The sequence below is a fragment of the Anabrus simplex genome, chromosome 1, assembly GCF_040414725.1.
Source record: "Anabrus simplex isolate iqAnaSimp1 chromosome 1, ASM4041472v1, whole genome shotgun sequence".
Taxonomy (NCBI): Eukaryota; Metazoa; Arthropoda; class Insecta; order Orthoptera; family Tettigoniidae; genus Anabrus; species Anabrus simplex.
Window position 1 is genome coordinate 510,398,206 of NC_090265.1, and position 25,588 is coordinate 510,423,793.

The 25,588-nt window shown below is 40.7% G+C and overlaps 1 protein-coding gene across 1 annotated transcript in view; it reads left to right on the forward strand.

Moving 5' to 3' along the window:
- Positions 1–25,588, forward strand: part of LOC136868525 (venom protease) — a 143,517-nt gene that overhangs the window by 73,634 nt on the left and 44,295 nt on the right. The window contains exon 3 of the mRNA XM_067144780.2: positions 21,897–21,965. Coding sequence (XP_067000881.2) covers positions 21,897–21,965 — 69 coding nt within the window. The remainder of the gene's footprint in view (positions 1–21,896; positions 21,966–25,588) is intronic.

Here is a 25,588-nt window from a genome sequence, read left to right on the forward strand (position 1 = left end):
AACGTCAGCAACATTAAATTGTTTACAAAAATTTCCAGTTATAACAGATGCTAGATGACTGTCAGTAAGTTCAGTTTATAAAATAATCTGGTATGATATTAAACAAAATCAATTGAACGCCCCCTTGCGCCCCCCCCCCCCCGCCCGTCCCCTTGCGGGCGCCCATGTAAGAGGCGTTGATTTGTGTATTCAGCTTGTGGTGAGTACATGGCTGATATTTAAACGTAAGATTAAGAAAATAGAAGCCTCCGTTGTCGTGTACCGACCTCCCACGGACTCGAACCGGCGGACTGCCAGGTGGAAGGCAGCCGGGTTTCGCAGCCGAGTTTGGAGCTCAAGGTGTCAGAGGAGATTAATTAGTGTTAGAATGATTATCAAAGACAGGAGACACCTTGTAGCATTAAGGTAATTGATTAATAATTATAGTCAGATTTAGTTACTGTAAGAAAAGGGAAACATTTCAAGAAGTTACATGTAGTGGAGAGAGCTTGCGAAGTGCGCTTACACAAGAGTTGACTAAGAGCGGGGACTTGTTGATCACAACAAGGTATTTACTGTGTATCGACAAACAGAGCTAGTATGGCAGCGGGCCGCCGAAGCCGACAAAGAAATAAAGCCCAGTGCAAGGCCATTCAGGGTCAGTACAGATGCACTAGGGAAACAAGGAAAGATGACGATAAAGTAAGACAGTAGTGCCTAGGTAGCAGCACTTACTGTGACAACTATTGAGAATAGCCACTTGAGGGCGCTAGTGACTGGATGATCAGTTTAGCAATGCCCGTAAGACCCAAGGAGGTAGGGATAGAACTTTGAGTTCAGGAGCGGAGATATAACCCCTGGCCAAGATGGCGCGGGGCCTTCTTCCAGCCAGTAGTTCGTACTAGTCAGAACGATATTCTGTTCGGGCATAGCCCAAGTGCCGTAGGGCAAGATTAAGATAGACGCGTAGTAGAACAGTAGGCGCGTGGACCAAGCTCGCTCTCTCTATAGATCATTACATTCAGACTTGTAAATATACTGTACATAGTAGTTTTAGTTGTCCTCAGTAATAAAGGACAGGGAAATAACTTCTTCTTTTATTTCGGGAGTTGCGGGACGAGTCATACCTACAATTACCTCCCTACATTCCGCTCGGCAGGACAGGTAATACTTCAACATCCAAGTGCCTGGTGACCAACCTACGAGATCGTCTCACAGGACAGGTAGGTCACGACACCGTGACTCACATGGCAGCGCGCTAGCCTCTCACCGCTGGGTTTCATGGTTCAAATCCCGGTCACTCCATGTGAGATTTGTGCTGGACAAAGCGGAGGCATGACAGGATTTTCTCCGGGTACTCCGGTTTTCCCGATCATCGTTCATTCCAGCAACACTCTCTTATATAATTTCATTTCATCTGTCAGTCATTAATCATTGCCCCAGAGGAGTGCGACAGGCTTCGGCAGCCGGCACAGTTCCCATCCTCGCCGCTAGATGGGGCTTCATTCGTTCCATTTAGAGATGGGGAATCTGATTCTTTTAGAAGAACTGATTCATTTGAAACAGATCTACTAAAATGATTCGTTCATTTAATTCGTTCATTCGATTACCACGTGACGGAGAGCCGAAAATGAAACCATAGACTCAGATGAACAATTCCGTTGTGTTCTTTATAACTGCTACTGCTTTACAAGTTTCAAGAAGTGAAATGTTCAAGGTAATTGCTAGCATGTTAACAAGAGTAATATCCTTTTCAGAGCTTACAGTCGAAAAATGATACACAACTGTCCGATTAATCCCAAGGTGCGTAGAATACAAGGTAGGGATCACGAGAGAGGTGCGCAGTAGCAAAGCAGACCTGTGACGTCACGCAGGACCCTCGCGTTGAATCTGCTCTGGCTGAGGTAGAGGTAGGAATAAGAATCGCTGTGCACGCAGAAACTAGGTGCTAATGAAATACACGATAGTAACATCTGTGGTGTATAAGAAACCGTGTGTTTATTTTATGTAATAAAACGTAAAAAGCAGTAATAGTGTACACTTTTCAGTATGCTTTTTCATGCCATTGCAGGCTGCACAAATCATAGCACGCACGCGAAGGAATGGAACATACACGTTCATGTATTCCCTAAAGCCACTGACCTAAATAAATGGTGACAGAAGTAATCAAGACATTATCGAAAGCTATCTTTCTCAGCTTCGAGGGTTCGGAAGGCTTTATGACCATCCTCTTCCGACAGCTGTGACGCGAAAGGTAAGATTATTGCTTCTTAGCCTCAATGCTTCCGAGGAGATAAGAAATTCCAACTGTTCTCCGGAAGATTATGAAACATTACGCCCAAATATGTTACATGCTACTGATGGACTCGATCAAAACTCTGATATCGTGTGCCCACAACATCCTATTCTTTACCGGAGGATGAGCAAGGGTTCGTTAAAGCCCTTTAAGAGCTAGTAAAACAGCTCGAGGACAGTCGCGAAACCAAGGATCGTGATGAGCTGCTTGAAAACACTGGCTATATTGTAGGTTTTAGGGTAAAGAAGAACCTCTATAAAGAAAGCAATTACGGAGAGAAAACAGGTCAAACTATAAGGGGTGGAAATTAGATTTCAAAGAAAGTTCCATTTTTTTCTTTGGAAGGTGCTTTACGTCGCACCGACACAGATAGGTCTTATGGCGATGATGGGATAGCAAAGGGCTAGGAGTGGGAAGGAAGCGTCCATGGCCTTAAGGTACAGCCCCAGCATTTGCTTGGTATGAAAATGGGAAACCACGGAAAACCATCTTCAGGGCTGCCGACAGTGGGGTTCGAACCCACTATCTCCCGAATACTGAATACTGGCCGCATTTAAGCGACTACAACTATCGAGCTCGGTAGTTTCAATTTTACCACGGGAAAGAACAAACCTTACGGATATCATGAAGAAGAAATTCCCCGAAATTTATGAGCTTGCAAGTTGCTTCGTGAGAAGCCGTTCTTTTATTCGAATGGACGCGTTAAACAAAAGTAAGACATTCAAGAGACCGGGTTTCAGTTATTACAATACCGATAAAGAAAGAAGAACCGGGCGAGTTGGCCGTGCGCTTAGAAGCGCGCAGCTGTGAGCTCGCATGCGGGAGATAGTGGGTTCGCACCCCACTGTCGGCAGCCCTGAAAATGGTTTTCCGTGGTTTCCCATTTTCACACCAGGCAAATGCTGGGGCTGTACCTTAATTAAGGCCACGGCCGCTACCTTCCCATTCCTAGGCCTTTCCTCTCCCATCGTCGCCATAAGATCTGTCTGTGTCGGTGCGACGTAAAGCAAAAAAAAAAAAAAAAAAAAAAAAAAAGCAAAGAAATTCCACTGATGCTATGGATAAGTGTGTTTGATATTGTTTCTTTTAATATCAGCATTATTCTTTGTGTACAACATACCTGTTATTTTTTAATAAAGGCAATTTATTATATTGTATGTGAAACCAGTGCTAAGAATGTTAATATACAGTCTCATTAATTTATATGACGCGGAATTTGTCAGTTCCTGGCACTTGGAGGAGAACATTTACTGTACTGTTTGTGTTGTGGACAGTTTCCTAACATTTACTGTTTGTGTTGTTGACAGTGTATATAGTTTCCCAATATTGCTTGTAACAACGGACATATTTCTTGCAGTCATCAAGCTTTAATGTGAGTCTGTACAAATTAGAGCCCCTTATTGTTATCATAGGTGTTGAGAACATGAACATATGGAATGGCCATTCTACTGCGATCAGTCTTAGCATTGTTACAACCTTTTATACAGATCGAAATACTTCAGAAACGCTGCTGGATTCACACTGTATTTGATCTCATATTACGTGGTGTTAAAATATCAATGAAGTTCTCTTATCTCTAACTTGTAGCTAAAACAGAATAGTTTACAGCTGTGTATTTGCCTACCTCACACAGAAGACAAGGCGCTGAGGGTTCACGTTGACGTCATCGACGGCCAGGCGTGGTGGGGAGACCTGCGCGTGATCCCTACCTCTTACTCTAACTACCTTGGATTAATCCTTTCCAAACTTAAGTAGCTACCATTCGAAACTATACGACAATCGAATTTGAAATTTATAGTAGATATGAACATTTGTGGCCATGTTTCACACGCTAGTTCACAGTAGTGAACGAGAACGAGAACCTTGAAGTAAACTTAACCTAACATTTCGCAACGAGGTGGAAGTTGAGTGTATATTACAGTTCTCTGAAGTATATGGCTTGAAATGACGTGATAATTTCTTATTTTAAAAAATATTTTTTTGCTGTAAGGTTAGGTTAGGAGTATTTGACTTGTGAACTTTTAGTTCAGGTTAAATAAAAAAATAAGAGAGTCATTCTTCACATTGATTTAAAAATGGGGGATACCCGATTTGGCGATATGACTCAGAGTGAACGAGGAACCAAGCAAGAACCAAAGAACAAGTTGCGACTGCCGTATCTCGGTTCAGCTTTCGATTCACAACCGAGCCGATTCATTTCGTTCACTGAATCATGATTCAGTCGTTCAGTGCAATGATTCGTTCATTATGAATCACTCGTTCGGAATCTCCCCATCTCTAGTTCCATTCCTGACCCGGCCAAATGACTAAACAAGCGGTGGATTTACATTAAGAAATGTTTTGTGCATATTGATAAATATACAAGAACCAAGAGAGTATTTATTGTAAACATTCTATTCATAGGATGTTTACTGCGCGTGATAAACAATTGTTTATTGCTGTGTACCATTGTGCCAAAGTAAACTGCAGAAAGGTAGTGGCATTTCTTTCCACGAGCAAATGTAGAACTACGAGAAAAATGGGTCAAAATTATATCATGTCGGGGTGACGAGAAAAATAGCATGTGGCAACCTTCCTCGAAGTCTGTAGTATATAGTGAACATTTTGAAAGCACGTACTTTAGTATTTCTACTAAAATTATCCGCAATCAATGCCAACACTTTTTTCAGGGTATCTATCGCATTTGCATGGCAAGACTAGGCTATGTACTACTACTAAAATGTTTTCCTTCCTGCCCTGAAGGAGGAGGCAGGCCTCTTAGACGGTGACGCCGTCTCTCAGGCCGGGAGTTTTGTTACGGTGAAGGAGATGCTCGGAGAAGGAGAGGGGGTTGGCGGCCTATACCTGCCATTCGCCGTAGTGCAGGAGAATGGAAAACCACGGAAAACCATTCTCAGAACAGTCGACAGTGGGGACCAGCAGTGAGGTCCAGCCCTGTCCCGTCTCCCGGATACAGAGGCGAAGAGCCACAGTAGATCCGTGGCCACCCCTCCTCTGCTCGGTTGGCCGGTCGGAGTGCGGAGCTGTGGGACCACGGACCAGCTGTGGCCACTTGAGGGCCGAGTCCCACTCTGCATTCATCGACGTAAGCTATGTGAATACTGCAGTGTTTTAAAATATACTATGGAGTATTTTCATTTTTATTAGGACGTGAACTTTCCGGTTGCAATGATACTACCTGATTCGCATGAGCTCATCTTGAATTACTGGGTGATATATTTATTTTTCTTCATTAAACGTCATAGAAATGTCACATTCCTACTCAAAACGCAGTGTTTTATATTTGTAATATGCTTTTATGTGCAAGTTATTCTCGCAATGCCAATTGGAATCATGCTGAGGAATGGAGGGAAAACCTGACATCCAGAGGCGCTATTTAAACTGCTGCTACTCTGTCAATTTAGTACTTGAAGAGACCATGCATACAGAGGCCTTTACTTATCTCGTAGATAACGGTAACTATAACGTTCCGATATACTAAAATATCGATATTTCCTTCGATATCGACATGCCGATATTATCCATTTATCAAAACAAAATATCGATATATCTAGGGTTACCAGACGTCCGTATTTACCAGGACATACCCTTATTTTTAGCGTCTGTCCTGGCGTCCGTATTTATTTTTTAATTATTTGCTGATTGTCCGTATTTTCGTCTAATAATGTTAAAATGAACTTTTTCCAACTGGAAACCCATTTTCGTAAACTTAGACTCGCTTATTCCATAACCTTTGACTTCAGCTGAAGCTTGAACTTTTTAAATTCCTGTAGTCTTTGACTAGTATATTATCGCTGGTCGAAGTCGATAGTCGAAGTTGGCGATGGCATACGGAAACGGAAGCTAAAGACAGATAATTTTCGTCCATATTGCTGCTTAGTTGTGCCACAATCCTTGTGATCTACTCTACAATATCTGTTGTGATCTGTTGGTACATTAAATGTATTATGGTGAAAATAAAGTGTAAGTTCACTGTTGAATTGGAGAAAAGATAATACAAATAGTACAAAAAGGGCCGCACCGACGAAGAAGCCATGTGTCTAGCATGTAAACCAGGAACATACGTTTCTGTGGCTAATCGTGGAGCTATGGATTTAGAAAGTCATATTAGAACGGGCAAACATAAAGCTAATGTTCAAAGTGCATCAACTTCAAATAATGTGTTCACATTTTTCAAAAAGAACACATCACTAAACGAAAAAGCGATTGCTGCAGAGGGAGTTCTTGTGTACCACAATGCTGTTCATCATGGGAGCTACAAAACTATGGATTGTATGTCTAAACTTCCATCTAAATTATTTCCTGATTCTGAAATAGGGAAAAATATACACTGTGCTCGTACAAAGTCTGAGGCCATTGTCAATAATGTACTTGGACCTCGCTGTGTAGAAAGTGCCATTAAACAAGTCAAAGACGTATCATACATTGATGTTTGTACTGATGGCAGCAATTATGGGAATATAAAAAAGTTTCCTGTATTCATGAAGTATTTCGACTACAGGAATGGAGGGCTGCAAGCAAAGTTAATTGACCTGCACAGTGTTAGTAATGAAAAAGCTGCAACAATCTCTTCAGTGGTGTTAGATCCTGCAACAAAATGGAATTTCGGAGAAGTGCATTGCTTTTGGAGGAGATAACTGCAATACGAATTTTGGTGGCCTGAAAAGAAGAGGAGATAATAATGTATTTTCTAACTCAAATCTCAGCTTAATGAAACCTTGATTGGAGTAGGCTTCTCAGCACACGTGTTGCATAATTGTGTACAACATGGAGTTGATTTATTGTCGATTGACGTTGAAAGCAGTGTGTTAAAAGTGTTCAACTACTTTTCTACATTCACCATAAGGAATGAAGAGCTAAAACCTTTTTGTGAATTTGTTGATGTGAATTACAAATCCCTATTGAAGCATACAAAGACTCGTAGGTTGTCACATTTTCCAGCTGTTGAAAGGATGCTTGAACTGTATCCAGCACTTCGGTCTTATTTTCTATCTGTGGATAACCCGCCAACAATTCTGAACAAGTTTTTCACCAATAAGTTAAGTGAATTGTATTTGATATTTTGCCAGTCTTTAATGTCAGTCTTTCAAGAGAATATTCCTCATGTTGAAAAGGGTAATAATTTCATTATTACCGAGCTCGATAGCTGCAGTCGCTTAAGTGCGGCCAGTATCCAGTATTCGGGAGATAGTAGGTTCAAACCCCACTGTCGGCAGTCCTGAAAATGGTTTTCTGTGGTTTCCCATTTTCACACCAGGCAAATTCTGGGGCTGTACCTTAATTAAGGCCACGGCCGCTTCCTTCCCACTCCTAGCCCTTTCCTGTCCCATCGTCGCCGTAAGACCTATCTGTGTCGGAGCGACGTAAAACAACTAGCAAAAAAAAAAAAAATCATTATTGAAGTGAAACAGGCACTTGAAGAAACTGCTGGGATTTTAGAAGATCGTTTTTCAAATAATTTTGTTCCTGTGAAAGTGCAAGAAATGATGAAAACTGAAGGAGGAAGGGTTGCAAGAAGACAGTGATTCCTTCATGAAAGAAGTCCATGATGTATATAATGCATGCCTGGAATACCTTGGAAAATGGTTACAACCACTTGAAGAATTCAGTAAGTTATTTTTAAATGGATAACATTAACTTCAGATTTCAACTGGACTGACCTTGAAGATACTGTTAAATATCTTAGTGCTAAAGGTGTACACATTGATGATGTTCGATTATTTGACCAATTTGTAAATCTTCAAAAGTATGTTAAAGTGCAAAAGCAGAATGAAAATTTCTTGAAGGAACCAGTCCATAAACAATGGGCTGGTTTTCTAAATAGCGTCAATATTACATGTTCTTCCGAGCTACTGAAAATGGCAGAAGTGTATTTTACAATTCCTGCATATAATGCCAACGTAAAGAGATTTTTTTTTCTTTAATAAATGCACAGTGGACCAAAGAAAGAAATAGGTTGTGTTGACTCTGTGAAATGGTTGGTGTCAGTGAAATTTAACATGAAAGACTTCACTTGTAATCAGTTTTATGACTACTTAAAAGACAATAAGGAGTTGCTCAATAAAATAAGCAGCTCTGATAAGTACAATCAACATGAATAAGGTGTCAGTGACATTCCTGCTTTCGAGACTTCACTTGTGGCCAAGCAATATGAATAAAGTACGCTAAATAAATGGTTTTAACAAAAAAATTAAGCAATTTTAATGCTGTCCTGGTTTTGTCCTGCTTTTTGAACTCAAAAGTCTTGCTTTCGAGCCGTTGTCATCTGGTAACCCTAGATATATATCTCGGTATCATTTCTTTTTTCCAAAGTACAAGGATTTGAAATTATATTGGAGTTCTATAAAATGGGGATCACGGCAGTTGCAAGAAAAAGAAGATAATTAAGAGAATCAAATATAATGACCAAAATATTTTGTGTAAAATGGTATCAGCAGTAAAGTAAACAACATTAAAACCTAATTCAACCATGAATTCTAACACCTTAAGTGTCTGAGTTAATGTTATTCACCAGAAAAAAAAAAACCATTGCCATCTTTATTTTCAGAATGCAATGATAAAGCCATAAATACTTCCACGGTAGATGCTGCATCATATTCTTAAGTATTTTCAGCCATTCCTACTAATTTATGAGGTTTATATGAACTTTATCAAGCATTACTGACACTATTGTTTTCACTCTCTTTTACATGTGTACTTATTTGTTTCTAAAAGCTACCTATTTATTCAAATCAAATCAAAATCAAATCTCTTTATTCGCAAATGAGGTGTTTACCTCGGTGGCAAATGGTACACTAAAATACATTAATGCCAAGCACTAAATTTTAAATTAACAAAAGACGAAGAAAATTTTCCTAGAATACAATATTATACAACTTACACGAATCTTTTATTCTATTAAACACACACACGTCATCCTTAATAAATTTATATTGTTTAAAAAATTCTATTTATATCTCCTATACTTACAAACATATTCAACTCATATACAGTATGTGAAATTACTTCTAATAATACTATACAACTGGTATAAGATTAAAATTAACATTGTATTTATTTACATATTTATATTTGACCAATTTTGGAACCTAAGTAGCATAACGACCTGCTGCGTCTTAACCAGAGCCCCTTTTGCCACCACTTTTCAGAGTTCCTGAAGGGCCTTCACAGCTACCGTAGCGGTCCCAGGGCCCTCGAAGTCCCCACTGTACTTTACCCCTACAGGCAGTCCCCTACTTGGGCTGTCCAAACTCCATAGACCAGGGGATGGAATTAATTTAATCACACACATTTTTTATTTAACTTACAATATCCTGCATTGGTCGAATGCCCTCTAACATTTCATTTATTTTCTCTGTTGCTGTTCATTCTCTTCTTGAATATCTGTACAGATTTTGGAAAAGGATCAAACACTACCCCTGGTAAACTGTTCCACTCCTTCACACCCTTCCCAATGAATGAAAATTTACCCCAGTCGCTTCGGCTAAAATTCCTTCTAATTTTGTACTTGTGGTCAGTTCTGCCAATATAATTATTCTCCAACCGAAGCCTCTCACGGATTTCTCTCCATGCTTCTTCTCATGTATAGGCTCTATATAATCCTATAAGTCTAGTTTTCTCCCTTCTCTTACTTAAATTTTCCCACCCAAGTTCCTTTAACATTTCTGATACACTACTCTTTCTCCTGAAATCCCCTGTTACAAAACTTGCTGCTTTCCTCTGCACACCATCTAGTTCTTTTATTAGGTATTCTTGGTGAGGATCCCAAACACTGTTTGCATATTCCAATAATGGACGAACCATACTTAAGTAACTTTTTTCTTTTAATTCTTTGTTGCATCCTTTAAGTAGCCTCATTATAACATGTAACGATCTGTATGCTTTCCCAACGTCATCAACATGACCCTTCCAGTGCGAATTACTTTCAAATCTCACACCTAAGTATTTGCACTTGCCATCTTTTGGGATAACTACCTCATCCAAAATATATTCAAATTCAGTTTTAAAGCTCCTGTTTGTAAATGTTGTAACAGTTGATTTGCCTCCATTAACCTTCATATTATTTTCTTCAACCCATTGTTGGATACTCTCAAGGTCCCTTTGTAATTCTGAACAATCCCCAATGTTATTTATTTTCCTATAAACAATTATGTCATCTGCATACAATCTTATTTTCGATGTTATATTGTTCCCTAAATCATTTGCATATATTAAGAAAAGTAACGGACCGATTATACTACCCTGTGCAATTCCCTTCCAAACTTTCTCTTCCTGTGATATATTATTTCCTACTTTGACTTTCTGAACCCTTGAATTTAGAAATGTTCTTATCCAACGGATAACCCTTACGTCCAATCCTATTCCCTCCAATTTCTTTAATAATATTCCATGTTCCACTCTATCAAAGGCACCTATGTCTCGACAGCAGGCGCCGATTGACATAAATATGTCTTGTGGCTGGGGGTCAATGACAATTTTTGTTTTGGAAGTATAACCCTAGCAATCGTGCAGGCTGGTGATCATCTGAAATTAGCAGCCGTTGATGGATATATTCCATGGATAATTAAACCACGAATTCCAGCAGCAAGATAAACTCAACCACTCAGTCGCGTGCACAGACAGTATAAATCAATATTGATTTAAATGCACTGAGGTCGGATGATATTGTAGTTGGTCTTGGACTCTTGGGTTATCATTAGCGATATATCGATATCGTTTGAATATACGGTATTATGTGCAATAAATATCGATTATCGAAAATGTTTTCAACATATCGCAATATAAATATATCGGTATTTAAAAAAAAATTCGCCATCCCTACTGCTGAAGATTGCATCACAGACTTCCGGATAAACTTGGATATGGCCGGCTTTGAAACCCTGAAAAAGTGAGATAGGGTACGGTAACTATTACCAGTGGCGAAGAAGTTCAGAGTCACCTCAAGCTTAACTCTCGGTGTTATTGCATCTCTCATCATTGCATCGTGTCTTTGAATTTGCGGTGTTACAGCATATAACAATGTCTGGAAGTTATCAGGCGTCAACCTCATGCACTTTCTGTATTCTTCTTTAACCTCTGTCGCAAGTTCTCTCAGAATTAATGCTGATGCCCGGAGTGTCTCTTACTAAGCCAGCCTCTTACCCATTCGCTTCTTTCCTCATTTACTTCTTCCAACGCTTCACTAACCTCTTGCAGTAATTTCGTATGTTTGCAAATGTCTTTAAACACTTCCTTACGATGTGCTTATGTCTTGACATGGTGTTACTAGGCTAACTCTACTGTATAAACACTCAGTCTACAGTATATGATCGGACCGGAATCTCTACCCGTCGACAGTCTTACGTCTACATATCAGGAAGTTTCTGGAAGATACGCGATGAGTCCTTCACCGCCGCCATCACCTGCGCGATCACGTTCGCCCAGGTCGCCACCAAAGGACATGGAAACTACTTAAGTAAAACAACCTCGTCGTTTATCGGAGTCTGGTTCGGGAAGTCCTGAGGGAGAAAGGAAAAGAATTTATCCGACGCAATCCCTGACACAACGTTCTCCAGGCTGTCGAAACCTCACTGGGATCTAATGCTCGTCTGGAATCTTCTGGAACGGACCTTGAGATCCATTTGCTGGACCCTGGACCATCGACCGCCCACCAACTGCCCAACCTGTTGGACCAAACTGCACCGTACATGCCTGCACATGTACGTAGTTACGCTCAGGCGGCGCAAAACCCAGCAATACCACCTAATATTCCCCAGCGCAGTACTGTTACTCCATCTCTCCAGCCTACTGTTCAACTGCCTTTCTGTCTGATAAAGCTTACAAATCTGGACATCACCCAGGCTAACGTCAGGTGCATCTATCAACTAATTGCAAAATTCACGCCAAATCTTCAGGACCATAAACTGGAAATCAAACGGTCGAGGGATGGTTATAATCTTATAACCTGCCAACCATTTTCCCATCACTTCACGAGTAACATCGGAGCTCATCAACTGGTGCCACATGCACGGGCCACTAATGTCACTACACAGCGTCCAGCACAACGTCCTGCACCGTCCACCCGACCAGCACCAATTCCATCTGTGGTTGCTTAAGGAGTCGACCGAAACTACACCGAAGATGAGGTGGCTGCTCAACTCCAACTCGAGGGCCACCACATCTACCGAGTCATCCGTATTCGGAATGCTCAAGGAGCCACATCATTGGTTCGCATTCTATCACGCGACGTCTCGACGCTCGATGCTCTGCTCCGCGATGGCGCCATGATCTACGCCCGGCGCCATCGGGTGGAACCCTCCAGAACATCACCACCTCAGAAGATCCGCTGCGGGACGTGCCAGAGGTTCGACCACGCCCCTGGGACACCGTGTGTTCTTCCGGAGGTATGTGCCATCTGTTCACGTGAGGAGCATCCTACTCATGCTTGTCGCAATAAGTCGAATCCAAAGTGTGTTAACTGTAATCAAAATCATCCTGCTTTTAGTTATAAGTGTCGTTCCAAACCTGCTGCTGAACCTGATCACCCTGAAACCGTTGTCCCTGTTCAATCTCAAGACCTCCCTGCCCCTGTCTCTGTTTCTTCCTCCTCCCTCCCCTCCCCAAGTTCTGAGAACATCATTCGTTTTATTACGATGGTGTTACAAAACGTCCTCCCCTTCCATCGCCCACACATCCTAAATCAGATCCAGCTAGCGGCTCGATTGGTTTTGAACACTCATGTCGACGTGGCGTACTCGGGGAATAAGATGCATTTCGCATTTTTCCCCTAAGTACCGGTACTGTTCACTTTATGCGTTAGCGTATTGAAGCTTTACTATGCTAACATAAGATCTCTTAAGTCTAATCGGCCGCTGCTGGACACCTCCCTTTCCCTGTATGCCCCGGATATTTTTGTTCTGAATGAAACATTTCTAACGCCGGCCCAAATGCCTCAATTTCCCCGTTTACTTTCTATCGCGCTGATCGTCCGACTCAAGGCCGTGGTGGCGTGGCTATCGGCGTCAGACGGAATTTTACTGTTATTCAACATTACTTTCACTTCCCTACTAATTTCTCTGAATATCTAATATTAGAAGTATTTACTCCCCAGAAAACGATTACGGTACCGGTAGCTACTATCTACATACCGTCTAAACCTTTCATTCCCTCTGATTTTATTAAATACATAGACGCTAAATTCTCTGAATATATTATAGTTGAAGATCTTAATGTTACTTCCTATACCCCCACTCAAATCTCCGAGTTCACGTCTCTCCGGGGCATGCGCTTCCATTTTCCTTCCCACACCCTCCCAGCCAATAATTCCACCCTTGATGCCCTCCTTCTTTCTCCCTCCCTTGCCACATCCATCACCATCCAGCAGCTCGTTTCTATAGGTAGCGATCACGCCCCAGCCCTTCTCACCTTTCCTGGTATCCTTCCCCGCCAGACCTCACCCCCTCCTCGCCCTCCCACTACTCGTCGTTTCAATCACACTAATTGGAATGCTTATCGCACTACTTTCACTAACTTACTCAGTGATGCTGTACTGCCTACTAATATTCCCACTCTATTCGCCCTAATTTCTAAAATAGAGTGACCTATTCTTACCGCTGATTCTCTTCATATTCCTCGTCACTCCTACCACCCCTCCAAACCTCCTATACCCCCCAAAGCTCTCAGTTTATTGCAGCTAACTCATGACTACTTTACTGCATATACTCGAACCAAGGACCCTACTACGCTTCAACAACACCGCCGAACTTTACGCCACGCGCGCCCATATATTAAAGCTATTAAACGTAAAATGTGGATGGACAAGTGTACTGAGCTAGCTGATTATCACGACCCTCGACGTTTTTGGACGACTTATCGACAACTAACCAAAACTATCAACCCTCTTCCTCGCTACCCTATTACACATTCCCCCAGTCATCCACAAACTGACCAATGCAAGGCTAATATTTTCGCTGACTGTTATCAAACTGTTTTCCCCCCTCCCACGCCCCTAATTTCCATCATCCTCACGAACCCACTAACCTTCATTCCTTTATTTTCCTCATGTTGATTATACTCATCCATTAAATGCTCCTATTACACCCAGTGACATCCGGATTTTCTTGAAACATCGGAAAAACACCCCCCCCCCTTGCTCAGATACCACCTCATATCGTCATATTCAAGAAGCCCCTCCTATTATTTTTGATGTTCTTAGCATGATTTACACCTACATTCTCTATACTGGCGCGTAGCCCGCTCATTGGGAGTAACGCCAAACTTCTCTTATTCCTAAAACCCCATAAACTCCCATCTGACATTCGGTCTTATTGCCCAATCTCCTTACTCCCTGTCCTCAGCAAGATCCTAGGAGGGATTCTGAGTAGGAGACTTTCCTCCTGTCTCGACTCTCTAGGTCTTATTATATCCTCTCAAGCCGGTTTTCGTTCCTATCATTCCACTCAAGATCACCTCTTTCACATCTCCTCTTCTCTCATTGCCTATCTTCGCCCCTGTAAAACTGCCGCCTTAGTTTTCCTCGATGTGAATAAAGCTTTTGATTCAGTCTGGCATGCTGGGTTGCTTTTTAAGTTACGCCATCTTCCCATTCCTATCACTATCATTCGCTTTATTTCCAACTATCTTCAACATCGATCAGCACAGATCCTCATCCGTGGTACCCGTTCCTATTCCTTTCGTATGACTGCGGGCGTAGCCCAAGGTTCCCCCCTTTCCCCACTTTTATATATTTTATATACTTATGATATCCCACATCCCGACCCCCCCTTTAAGACTCTTATCAATATGCCGATGATCTGGATATTCTTACACTTACACCTAGTACTGTTACTCTTACCCGTTATTTACAGACCTACTTCTCCCTCCTTGAATCCTGGTTCGATGCCTGGCATATTGCTGTTAATCCCACCAAGACCCAATTTATTGTGTTCCGGAACAACCTTCAATGGAAACATCATTTAACACAAGTCTACAAACGTGCTCTTCAACACTTCCGAGCCCTACGTATTCTTACTGGTAAAACGTGGGGCCTCCGACCTTCCCAAATCCTCATAGTTTATAAATCTTTTATCCCACCTGTCGTAACATACAGTTCATTGACCTGGCTCACAGCTGACAGACAATACGTGACCTTGCTTAAACTTGACAGACATGCTATGCGTATTGCATACCATTTCCCCTTTGACACCCCTTCTGCTAACTTCCTATCTCCTTATTCTTTCCCTACCATCCTTACTCATGTCCGTGATCTTCGTCTCAAATACTTACAACCTACCCTAGCCATCAATCATTCTGTCATTAAAGAAGCCCTCAACCTTTCTCCTCTTGCCACCGCTATCCTTAATAATGACCTCTCTCCTGCTATCTCTTACCTTTTCCCCACCCCTACCACGTAACTTCTCCCTCTGTCCCACTGCCTTTTTATTCTAAATTTTTCTTTTACTGGATATTATGATGCTCCTCGCGGCAGTGGTACCGGCCTCCAATGTCTGTATCTGAGTGTTTTACGACACCACCAGTGTCATCTCTATCCGTGTTCATTTTCCATCATTCTGTGTTTTTCGCGTCCTCATTGTTTCACTAGTGTTCGTTCATTTCCTTCTGCTTCCACCATAGTGTTTTTCGTATCGTACGTCAAGATGAACTGAAAACATTTCTCTCTCAGTACGATGTGTTTGCGTTTATATTTTGTGTGAAAACCGAAATCAATGACAAATAGACTGACATGAAAAGAATCACATACAGTAATATGTCCTTATAATATTTCCTTATTATATACTTGAGTATGTTTTACATTTTTTCTGTCTCACTCTGTATTTGACTTTGTTTTGTTTTCAGTATGTACGAGACATACTTCTATGTAGGCCTATAGGTTCCAAATTCAACTTTTATATATTTACTCATCGGCCAAAGAGCTACATGTTTAGCTGGTGACCCGCCTGCCCCTTACCGGGCAGGAATGAAATAACTATTTGAATAAAGAATAACTACTGTATGCCTCTACTCCCGTATGAACGATACGAGTGTCACCTCTACCAGAGAGTGGTCGAGTAGAGTAACGTACCTAGCTAAGGAGTATTTTCAGGATCACCAGGTTTTTTTGAACGAAAATGACTGTTCCAAATCTAGATAATTTTTAGAATGCAATGACACTAAATGTTATGTTTTGATTTGCGAAAGCAGCGACCATTAAGTGGGAGACGAATTACGTAACACGTTTCGGGTCGCTCGAGATTTGAACACTCACTACAGTAAACCACGGGGAAGTGCTGTACTGCGAGCAGTCTCAATGTCGTCTTCGATTATGTTGCCTTTGCAGTTCCTGTAATGGGCAATTAAAATACATTGTCTAGTTTGGAGTAATCGGGATTTTTACCAATTCCGACTGACATTAATCGGAAGTCGGAGTTTTACCCATAAAACCGGGAGAATACCAGAATACTCTCAATATTTTGTGACCTGATCGCAATAAGATTTGTTTACCGACTCAGTGCCGTTTCCTTAGCTCCAGCTTTGCATCAGTGGTAATATCGGTCTCCGGATCATAATCGCGGGGTCAAACCGGCAGAGGTAGCCGGATTTTTGAAGGGCGGAAAAAAAAGTGTTCGATTATCCATTTCGTACGATGTCGTCGGCATGTCAAAGATTTCTGGTGACACAGATGCGACACAATTAATTAAAACTCTGCCACAGACGCTGAAGAGAGATCCAGTTTACTATGCCATCTAGTAGAGAGTGAGGATGGGGGGGAGGAAGGAAGAAAAGGAACGTTAACTTTAACGCGCATGCAGCGTAGATGGTGTCATTAAAAGTCTGCACATGGTTGCTGAGATGATGATGATGGTGATGATGGTAATACAGTTTTTCTTGTGTTCTTATTTCTATTTTAACGTAGGCCTATGTTTTTTTAACGCAATTTGTTTGGGGCGTCGATCCGTGTGGATCTTTTGCCCCTACTGGCACCATATTGTATGAACCTGCATATAATTGGAATGGTAGTAGTGTGGAATGTTGTGTGTGAGGAAAGGAAGATTAAGGGCGTTACAAACACCCAGTCCCCAGGCCAGGGATATTAATCATTACAATTAAAAACCCCTAACCCGGCCGGGAATCGAACCAGGTGACAGGCGGACGCGTTGCCCCCTACACCACGGGGCCGGTCTAGGTCTATGTTAGTCTAATGTTTAATGTCCTGCTCCTTGCCTGTATGGTCAGCATAGTAGCCTTTAGTTCTAAGGGCCTCGACTTCGATTCCTGTCCAGGTCGGGGATGTTACCACGTTTGATTAATTCCTCTAGCTCGGTGGGTGGGCGTTTTTTGATCAACTTAATACAAATCTTCATTTACATACTATACAACACACTACAGAAACGCAATACTGAATACATACACCTCATACAGCAATGCCAGGGCTCAGCTAAGGGACTAGTGGATGCCCATGCTCCCAAGTTAAGAGCCCTCTTATGACAGGCAGGAGATATCATGGATGTATTCTTGTGCCTCCCATCCCACCCACAGGGGGATGACATTGCAGAGACTTGTTAACTCAGCATAGTTAACAAACAGCAACACTGAGCTTGATAGCTGCAGTCGCTTAAGTGCAGCCAGTATCCAGTATTCAAGAGATAGTGGGTTCGAACCCCACTGTTGGCAGCCCTGAAGAAGGTTTTCCATGTTTTCCCATTTCACACCAAGAAAATGCTGGGGCTGTACCTTACTGTAAGACCACAGCCACTTCCTTCCCAATCCTAGCCGTTTCCTGTCCCATCATCGCCATAAGACCTATCTGTGTCGGTGCGACGTAAAGCAACTCACAAAAAAAAAAAAGCAACAAGACCTGAGTCACATAACTGTGAAAACCTACAACCTGTTTTCCAGTCAATGACCGGGTCAGGGATGGAATGAATGAAGCTCCCATCTAGCGGCGAGGATAGGAATTGTGCCGGCTGCCGAGGCCTATCGCACTCCTCAGGGGAAATTATTAATGACTGACAGATGGAATGAAATGATAGTGGAGAGTGTTGCTGGAATGAAAGATGACAGGGAAAACCAGAGTACCCGGAGAAGAACCTGTCCCGCCTCCGCTTTGTCCAGCACAAATCTCACATGGAGTGACCGGGTTTTGAACCACGGAACTCGGCGGTGAGAGGCTGACGCGCTGCCGCCTGAGCCACGGAGGCACTTCGAGTAACTGTAAGCTTGCATTTTGTGTATTTGAACACCACTGTTAGCAGCCCTGAAGATTGTTTTCCATGGATTCCCATTTTTACACCCAGTGAATGCGGGAACTATACCTTAATTAAGGTCATGGTCGCTTTCTTCCCATTCCTAGCCCCTTCTTCTCTCACAGAATATTGCCAACCTGAGTGATGCAGTCGGCAGTTTGTCAACATTCTTCTACCTCAGGGTGGTGTGTTCGATCCCAACTTAGACTGATACCACTTGAGGGTATTAACAAGGGATTTATTTATCGTATGGTTACACATTACCATTAGGTATCTAAAACTAACAATACTTTCCTTGATATTATAAATATTACATTGAGATATCTAAATTGGTAACATATTTTATGACATCAGTTGCCATCAGGAAGTCAGTAAAGTTCCCATAATAGGACCTGGTCTTGCAGTCCTATATAATATAGGGTCTACCAGTAGCTCCATAGTCACATTTTGGAGATTGTAATTTATCCCACTTATGGAGAGCATCTGCACACCTGCCGGTTGGTCCATATTCTGTTTAAGGTAGACCAAATTCTGCAAGACTGTTCAAATGCAGGAGGTTTCCTTGTGATGCAGGGTAGAGTTTGACAGCTAGGAGGGCAGTTTTCTTGCTAGCTTTGTTTCCAGGAACTAACAAGTTTGAAGTTTATCATAATTTCCTACCAGTGATCATTGGTGGATGCCTAGATATTAGCCGGTATCTTTGTAAATCCTCCATGTCAATATGTATGAGAAGCTCCTCAATCCTCACTTCAACCTTGATCCATAGTCTTAAATTTTTGCTTTCCTAAAAATAAGGGTAAGTAACTTACCCCATAAGTTCTAATAAAAGGTATAAATTATGTTGATCCTAAAAAATTAGATACCATGAATCTCCTCAGTGACGGTAGATTATAAGATAAAGAAAATTTAGAAATCTCATATCCTAATCAACACCCTAATACTCTTACAATCAACGCTACCGGTAATAATGTTAAAGTAATTGGTAAGCAAATTATAGAGGGTGATGGAAATATGATCCAGCTTAACATACACCCTCCTGAAATTGCTATTATACCAACAAATTTTCTTGTACTCCCGAAGAAGAGCGTTCTTCAACTGAAGGTCTGGAGGAGGTATATGACTCAAGATTAGTAACTAAAAGGTGGGTTTTGTTCTTATAGTTTCACTGATAATTCACATTGTGATGTTTAGCTGTGTCAACTTTTCTTGTGTAAGTGATGTTTAGCCACACCGAAGAACAATATTGTGCCACTGAATAGGTCAATCCAAGTGCAGAGATGCACAGGGTATCAATGGAGGAACCCCATCTAGTACCACATAACTTATGGAGGATATTGTTTCTGGTTCTTAGTTTGGCTGCAGTATTTTCCAGATGCCTCCTGTAGGTGAGTGTTATATCAAAAGTGAACCTAAGGTACTTGGGGTGGCTGTTGTGCCTAAGTTGATGGCCTTCAAAGTAGACAAAAAGGTGTCTCTCTACAGAGGTAGAAGCGTGCTGTTTCTGTCTTTACAGAATTCAGTTCTAACCTCCACCTTCGAAAACATGTACCGAGGTCTAATAGATCAGATGTTAAAGTAGCTTCAGTTGTCTCAAAATGCTGGTGTCTTGTGGCTAAGTCCTAATCATCAGCAAACCTAAACTTTCTCGAGATGGTGTCTGGCATGTCGGCAATATACAAACTAAACAGCAGTGAAGCAAACACAGAGCCTTGTGGGAAGCTGTTACTAAGAGTTTCAGAAACACTTATGTAGCATCCATTTATCATCTAAAAGGGCTGGTATACTGTTGATAAGTGGAGCTGTTCTTTTGCAAGGGAATACTTTAATGAATTTGTAGAGTAGGCCATGTCTCCATACCATATCTTATGTAGCAGATAGGTTTATAAAGGCGATTGATGTCTTCAGCTTCCTTTGGAAACCAGCTTCTATGTGGGTTGTTAGTGATCACCTGATGAATACAGTTATGTTTTAGGCAAAATCCAGCTTGCTCTGCAGGGATTTGTTGGAGTATGAAGGAACTGATTCTGTTGACAAGAAGTCTTTCGAGCAGCTCGTAAATAGTGCTTAAACGATAGCTCTTCACTTGGTCACTCTTGTTTTCCTGGCTTGAGAATAGCAACAATTTTGGAATGCTTAATCTGTTGGGGAATTATGCCTGTTCTTATGATATCATAAATAGCTGGGCAGTCACTTCTTGCAGTATTTGTCACAGTTCAAAAGAAATTCTCAATGAATTCCATCAGGTCCTAGTCCTTTACCTGCCTTCACATCTTTAAGTCCAGCCGTTATTTCATCAACAAAGAATGGACTGGAATATTCACTTTGTTCTTCACTGGTATTTCTCAGTACCTTAAGTTCCTGCTTGACTTGAGTAGTGTGTGCTGTTTATCCCATGATGTTCTAGATGTAATACAATTGTTTTGCCCTCCCCCAGTTTTTGCAGCAAAAGCAGAAACCAGGCTTTTCTACTGGATGCCTTAAATTCTAAAGTCTCTACTGCCTTAAATATCTTACAAGGGATCTTCATGTTGTTGGTCTCCAGACCACTGTTTTATTAAAATTATAACCATGGGTATTAGTATCATTACTATCTTGTTTACTAGCTTCAGGAGTTCACTGATCCTATATGGGCAATGGTGATACAGTGCAGCAAGCTGTTTGCAGTTTTTATTTAATTAATAAACTTATTTTTCTTCTTTTCTTAAGATAGAATGTATCAAATGTATAAGTGTGTGTGTGTATGTGGGGGAGAGAGAGAGAGAGAGAGAGAGAGAGAGAGAGAGTGTGTGTCATCCAATAGGGGTGGGAGTTGAACCCTCTCATAACGCCTGTGTATTTGTGGTGTGTGGGAACTATTCAGGCCAGGAATAGCACGCTTGAAGTTCACTTTTCAATGTTGGCTCTAAATATCAATATTTTTTAAGCATTTTGCTAAGTCATGAGTCCAGGAACTCTTCCATAATTAACAAAAATCTTACTAGAAATTATTTTTCTCTGGCTCGAATCTTGGTATTGGAAGGAATGTTCTCTGTACTTCGAAGTTCTAACATCAACCACTCCTCACTGGATATCAGACACTGCTGAAAACTGCTTCTGACATGCACAACATGCCATTTAAATTCTATAATGAAATATTTTCTCCATTTGAGATCAACTTTTCCTCCTGTATCTCCACCTGCAACCGTTCACCCTTCCAGGATATAAAGTTATTTACTGCTGCCTCACACTCGGCACTAAGTTGCTGATTGTATGGTCTACTCTAGTACTATAGCAAGATTTTTCTCCTGGCTAGACATATTTTAGTGGTTTAAAGAAATGTAGATTCTAAAGTGTGCAGAAGACTATTCACAACTAAGTTGTAGTTAAGGTATTGAATACTTACTTGAAATTTTCTTTTTAAGGTACCATGGATACAACTCCAGTAAGGCCAAAACTGGACCCTGCGTCAGCAAGGAAAAAGGCAGAAGAAAGTAAGTAATGTCATGTCATGTCAAATTTAAAATATTATAATTATCTCCTTGCCTGCTGTAAGTTATGTTAATGAAGAAGCTCTAAGAAACTCAATGATGAGATTTTTATTTTATCTGACAATCTGTCATACAGTAGTCATTTAACTGTGTGAATTTCTTAATAATTCATTTATATATCTGCAAAAGCAAGCCCTTAAAACTAAAAGAAAAATAGATCCTACGCAGCTAATCAACAACAAAAATTACCAGAAAGCAACTGAAAAAGTAAAAATCGGATAAACTTGAGGACTTAGTACACAACCTTAAACAAATTGCAGAAGACCTGGCTCCAATTAAACCATGTAAAAAACACCAATGTTGGAACAGTGAATGTGATGAAACAGTGGCAAAAAGACATCAGGCATGGCTATTACATCAGTTCCAAAAAACAGAAATATCCTATCAAAATCTAGTAAAACAGAGAAAAGAAACTATCAAGTCTTAAGAAGAATAAAAAGACAAAATCATAACGACACACTGCAGTTAATTGAAGAACAATTCAATAAAACTCAATCAAGGGACTACTACAAAACCTTCAGAAAGCAGCTCCAAAAATATGAACCCCTAACTCTACTGATTAAGGATGAAAATGATAAGCTGGCTCATAACAATAAAGACAATGCAGAAATTCTGGCTAAATATTTCAACAAGCTTTTAAATTGTGAGGAACCTACAGAACTCCTTCATTTGGACACCAACACCCCGATAAAAACACCACCAGAGAACATCAATCCCCCCACAATAAAGGAAGTCTACCAAGGTCTGAATAAATTAAAAAACTACAAAGCGCCAGGAGAAGATCAGACCTTTGCGGAAATCTGGAAATATGCAGGAACATCAGCAAAAGTTGCCCTCCATCAACAACTTGTCTCTATCTGGATTAAAGAAGAACTACCAGAACACTGGACAACAGCCCTCATTCACCCACTGCACAAAAAAGGAGACAAAACCGACCCTAATAACTACAGGGGAATCTTGCTGCTAGACATAACATACAAAATATTTTCAATAATCATCCTTAATAGGATAAGTTTACAACTTGAGAAAGAACTAGGAGAATATCAAGGAGGTTTCAGATCCTGAAGGAGCTGTCCTAATCAGACATGAGTCTTAAGTTGATACTGGACTATAACAGGAGAAGAAATAGAGATATGCTGATAACATTTGTAGATTTCAAGAAAGCTTATGATTGCATCCATAGAGAATCTTTGTTCAAAATTTTAAGACACCTTGGACTACACCCCAGATTAATAAACATGATAAAATTGACTCTCACTAACACCAAATCAAAAGTGAAGTTTAGGGGTGAAACATCAGAGACATTTGAAATTAAAACTGGACTACGGCAGGGAGATGGGCTCTCAACACTATTATTTAATTGTGCTCTAGAAATGGTAATGAGGGAATGGTTTAGGAAATGTCTTCCCAAAATAAAGATTGGCCAAAAAATGAAAACAAATTGCCTGGGTTTCGCTGACGATTTAGCAGTGGATATAAAAGAAGCAAAAACCCAGATATCAGAACTTCAAAACATTGCAAAATAAAATTGGCCTCAAAATATCATTTGAAAAAACAGGAATTATGCCCCAAAAACCAACACAACTGAAAGAAGTTACCATAAATGGTAATAAAATCAAAATAGTAACTCAATTTAAATATCTTGGAGAAATAATAACACATAACCTAAATGAAAAAATCTCAATCCAAACAAGAACAAATAGATTAGCTAAAGCACAAAAATTAACATGGGATATCTACAAAAAAAAATGTCTATCAATAAATGCAAAAATAAAACACTACAACACAGTTATAAAACCGGAAGCTACATATGCAGCAGAAACACTTTTTCACCTGAATAAACAATCAAAGACTGACAGACTTCAGAAAATTGAAAGGAGGATTGGAAGAACCTGCATCAACAAAAAATACCAGAAGGATGGACTGTGGCGGTTAATACCTAACAGTCGTGTACAAAGAGCTAGAACCCATTACAGCTACTGTGCGTAAGAGGAGACTGGAATTCTTTGGACATATCATGAGGATGCAGGATTCAAGACTTCTGAAACAACTAGTACAACACAATCTCGTCTCAAAAAATATCACAACAGGATGTAAATGGATCAGAGAAGTAAGAGAAGATCTGAAGGAAATAGGCCTTGCAACAGAAGACACCACAAATAAGATAAAATTGAATACAAAACTCAAGAATACAAACCTCGGCTTCACCCTTACACAAGGTGGTGGTGATGATTATTGTTTCAAGAGGAAGTACAACTAGGCAACCATCCTCTATATAACACTAATCAGAGGGAAAAAATGGAAGGGTTCCGACACTTCGAAAAATGAAGATATTGGCCATAGGAAGACAAGGGCCACGAAGGGCGTGAAAAGGAAAGACTCCCTAGCCCTCGCAAATCTAATAGCGTCGGGGTCGGAAAAGAACAAGAGTTGACCAAGTCACCCTTACACAAAACAAACCAACATGCATATTTTCAACTGAGGAAAGGGCACGAAGATCGGAGCGTCTGAAGAAGTACTGGGAAGACCGCAAAGCCCGAACAATCCCTTCAAAGAGACCTGAACGACAGACTGACTAAAGTGATCCTATGTGGTCATAAAAAAAAAAAAAAAAAAGATGATCTGCATTCTAATAAAGAACTATTTGGAGTCTAGAAATATTCACATGCAGTGAGTTTCAGAATACTCATTTCAGTGCAAATCATATCACTTGTCAACTTTGCATAGCTACTGCAGCCTATACATCTACCAGTCCATTTACACTTTTTACCTCCCTTTTCTGTTCTCATGTCAAACCCTTCTAAATAAAGTAAATGAAGTTGTGAGGGGCATGATAACCGAATGACAGTCTCTGGCTTCTCAGCAATGCGACTGTAGGTTCATATCCTGGCCGCCGCACATTAAATTTTGGAAATGAAAAGGCACATTCCTGTTGTATGGATTCCATGTAAAATTGGAGGTCCTTGGCCTCAAGGTTTCAGGGTTGAATCTTAGCATGGTTAACATTTAAGGGTGCTTAGAGGCTGGAGATGGTGAGTCAGTTGATTATTATCATGTTAAAGATTTTTTTTTAAAGCAAATTTTCAGTAATTTGACATCTGTTAACACTAATAATGTCTGAAGGGACATTGAATGTATATTTTCATTACATCAAGGTATGTCCTAGCAAACTCTCTTCTATTATTTCTCATCAGCGATTCAGTTTCTCCTTACCAGTATTTGTCATCCAGTTTATCAGTCTTGTTTGCATTCTTCTGTAACATCTTTCAAAGGCTCCTCTTTCATTCTCTAACTTCCTTACAGTGCTATGATTCACACAAACACCTCCAGAAACAACTTTAAGTTACATACATATGTAGAGGAAACAAGTGGAAAGCAGCAACTTACCATAATCATGTATGGAGAGTAAAGAAAGAAAGAAAGAAAGATAAGACAGTGGTGAAATTTTGACTGCAGCCTTTGTCAGTGGAGGATAGATTAAGAATGGTTAGATCCTGTTGTGTAACAATAACCACTAACATTCTGAGAAGCTGTAGCTGAAAATGTTTGACCCATAGCTTTCTTTC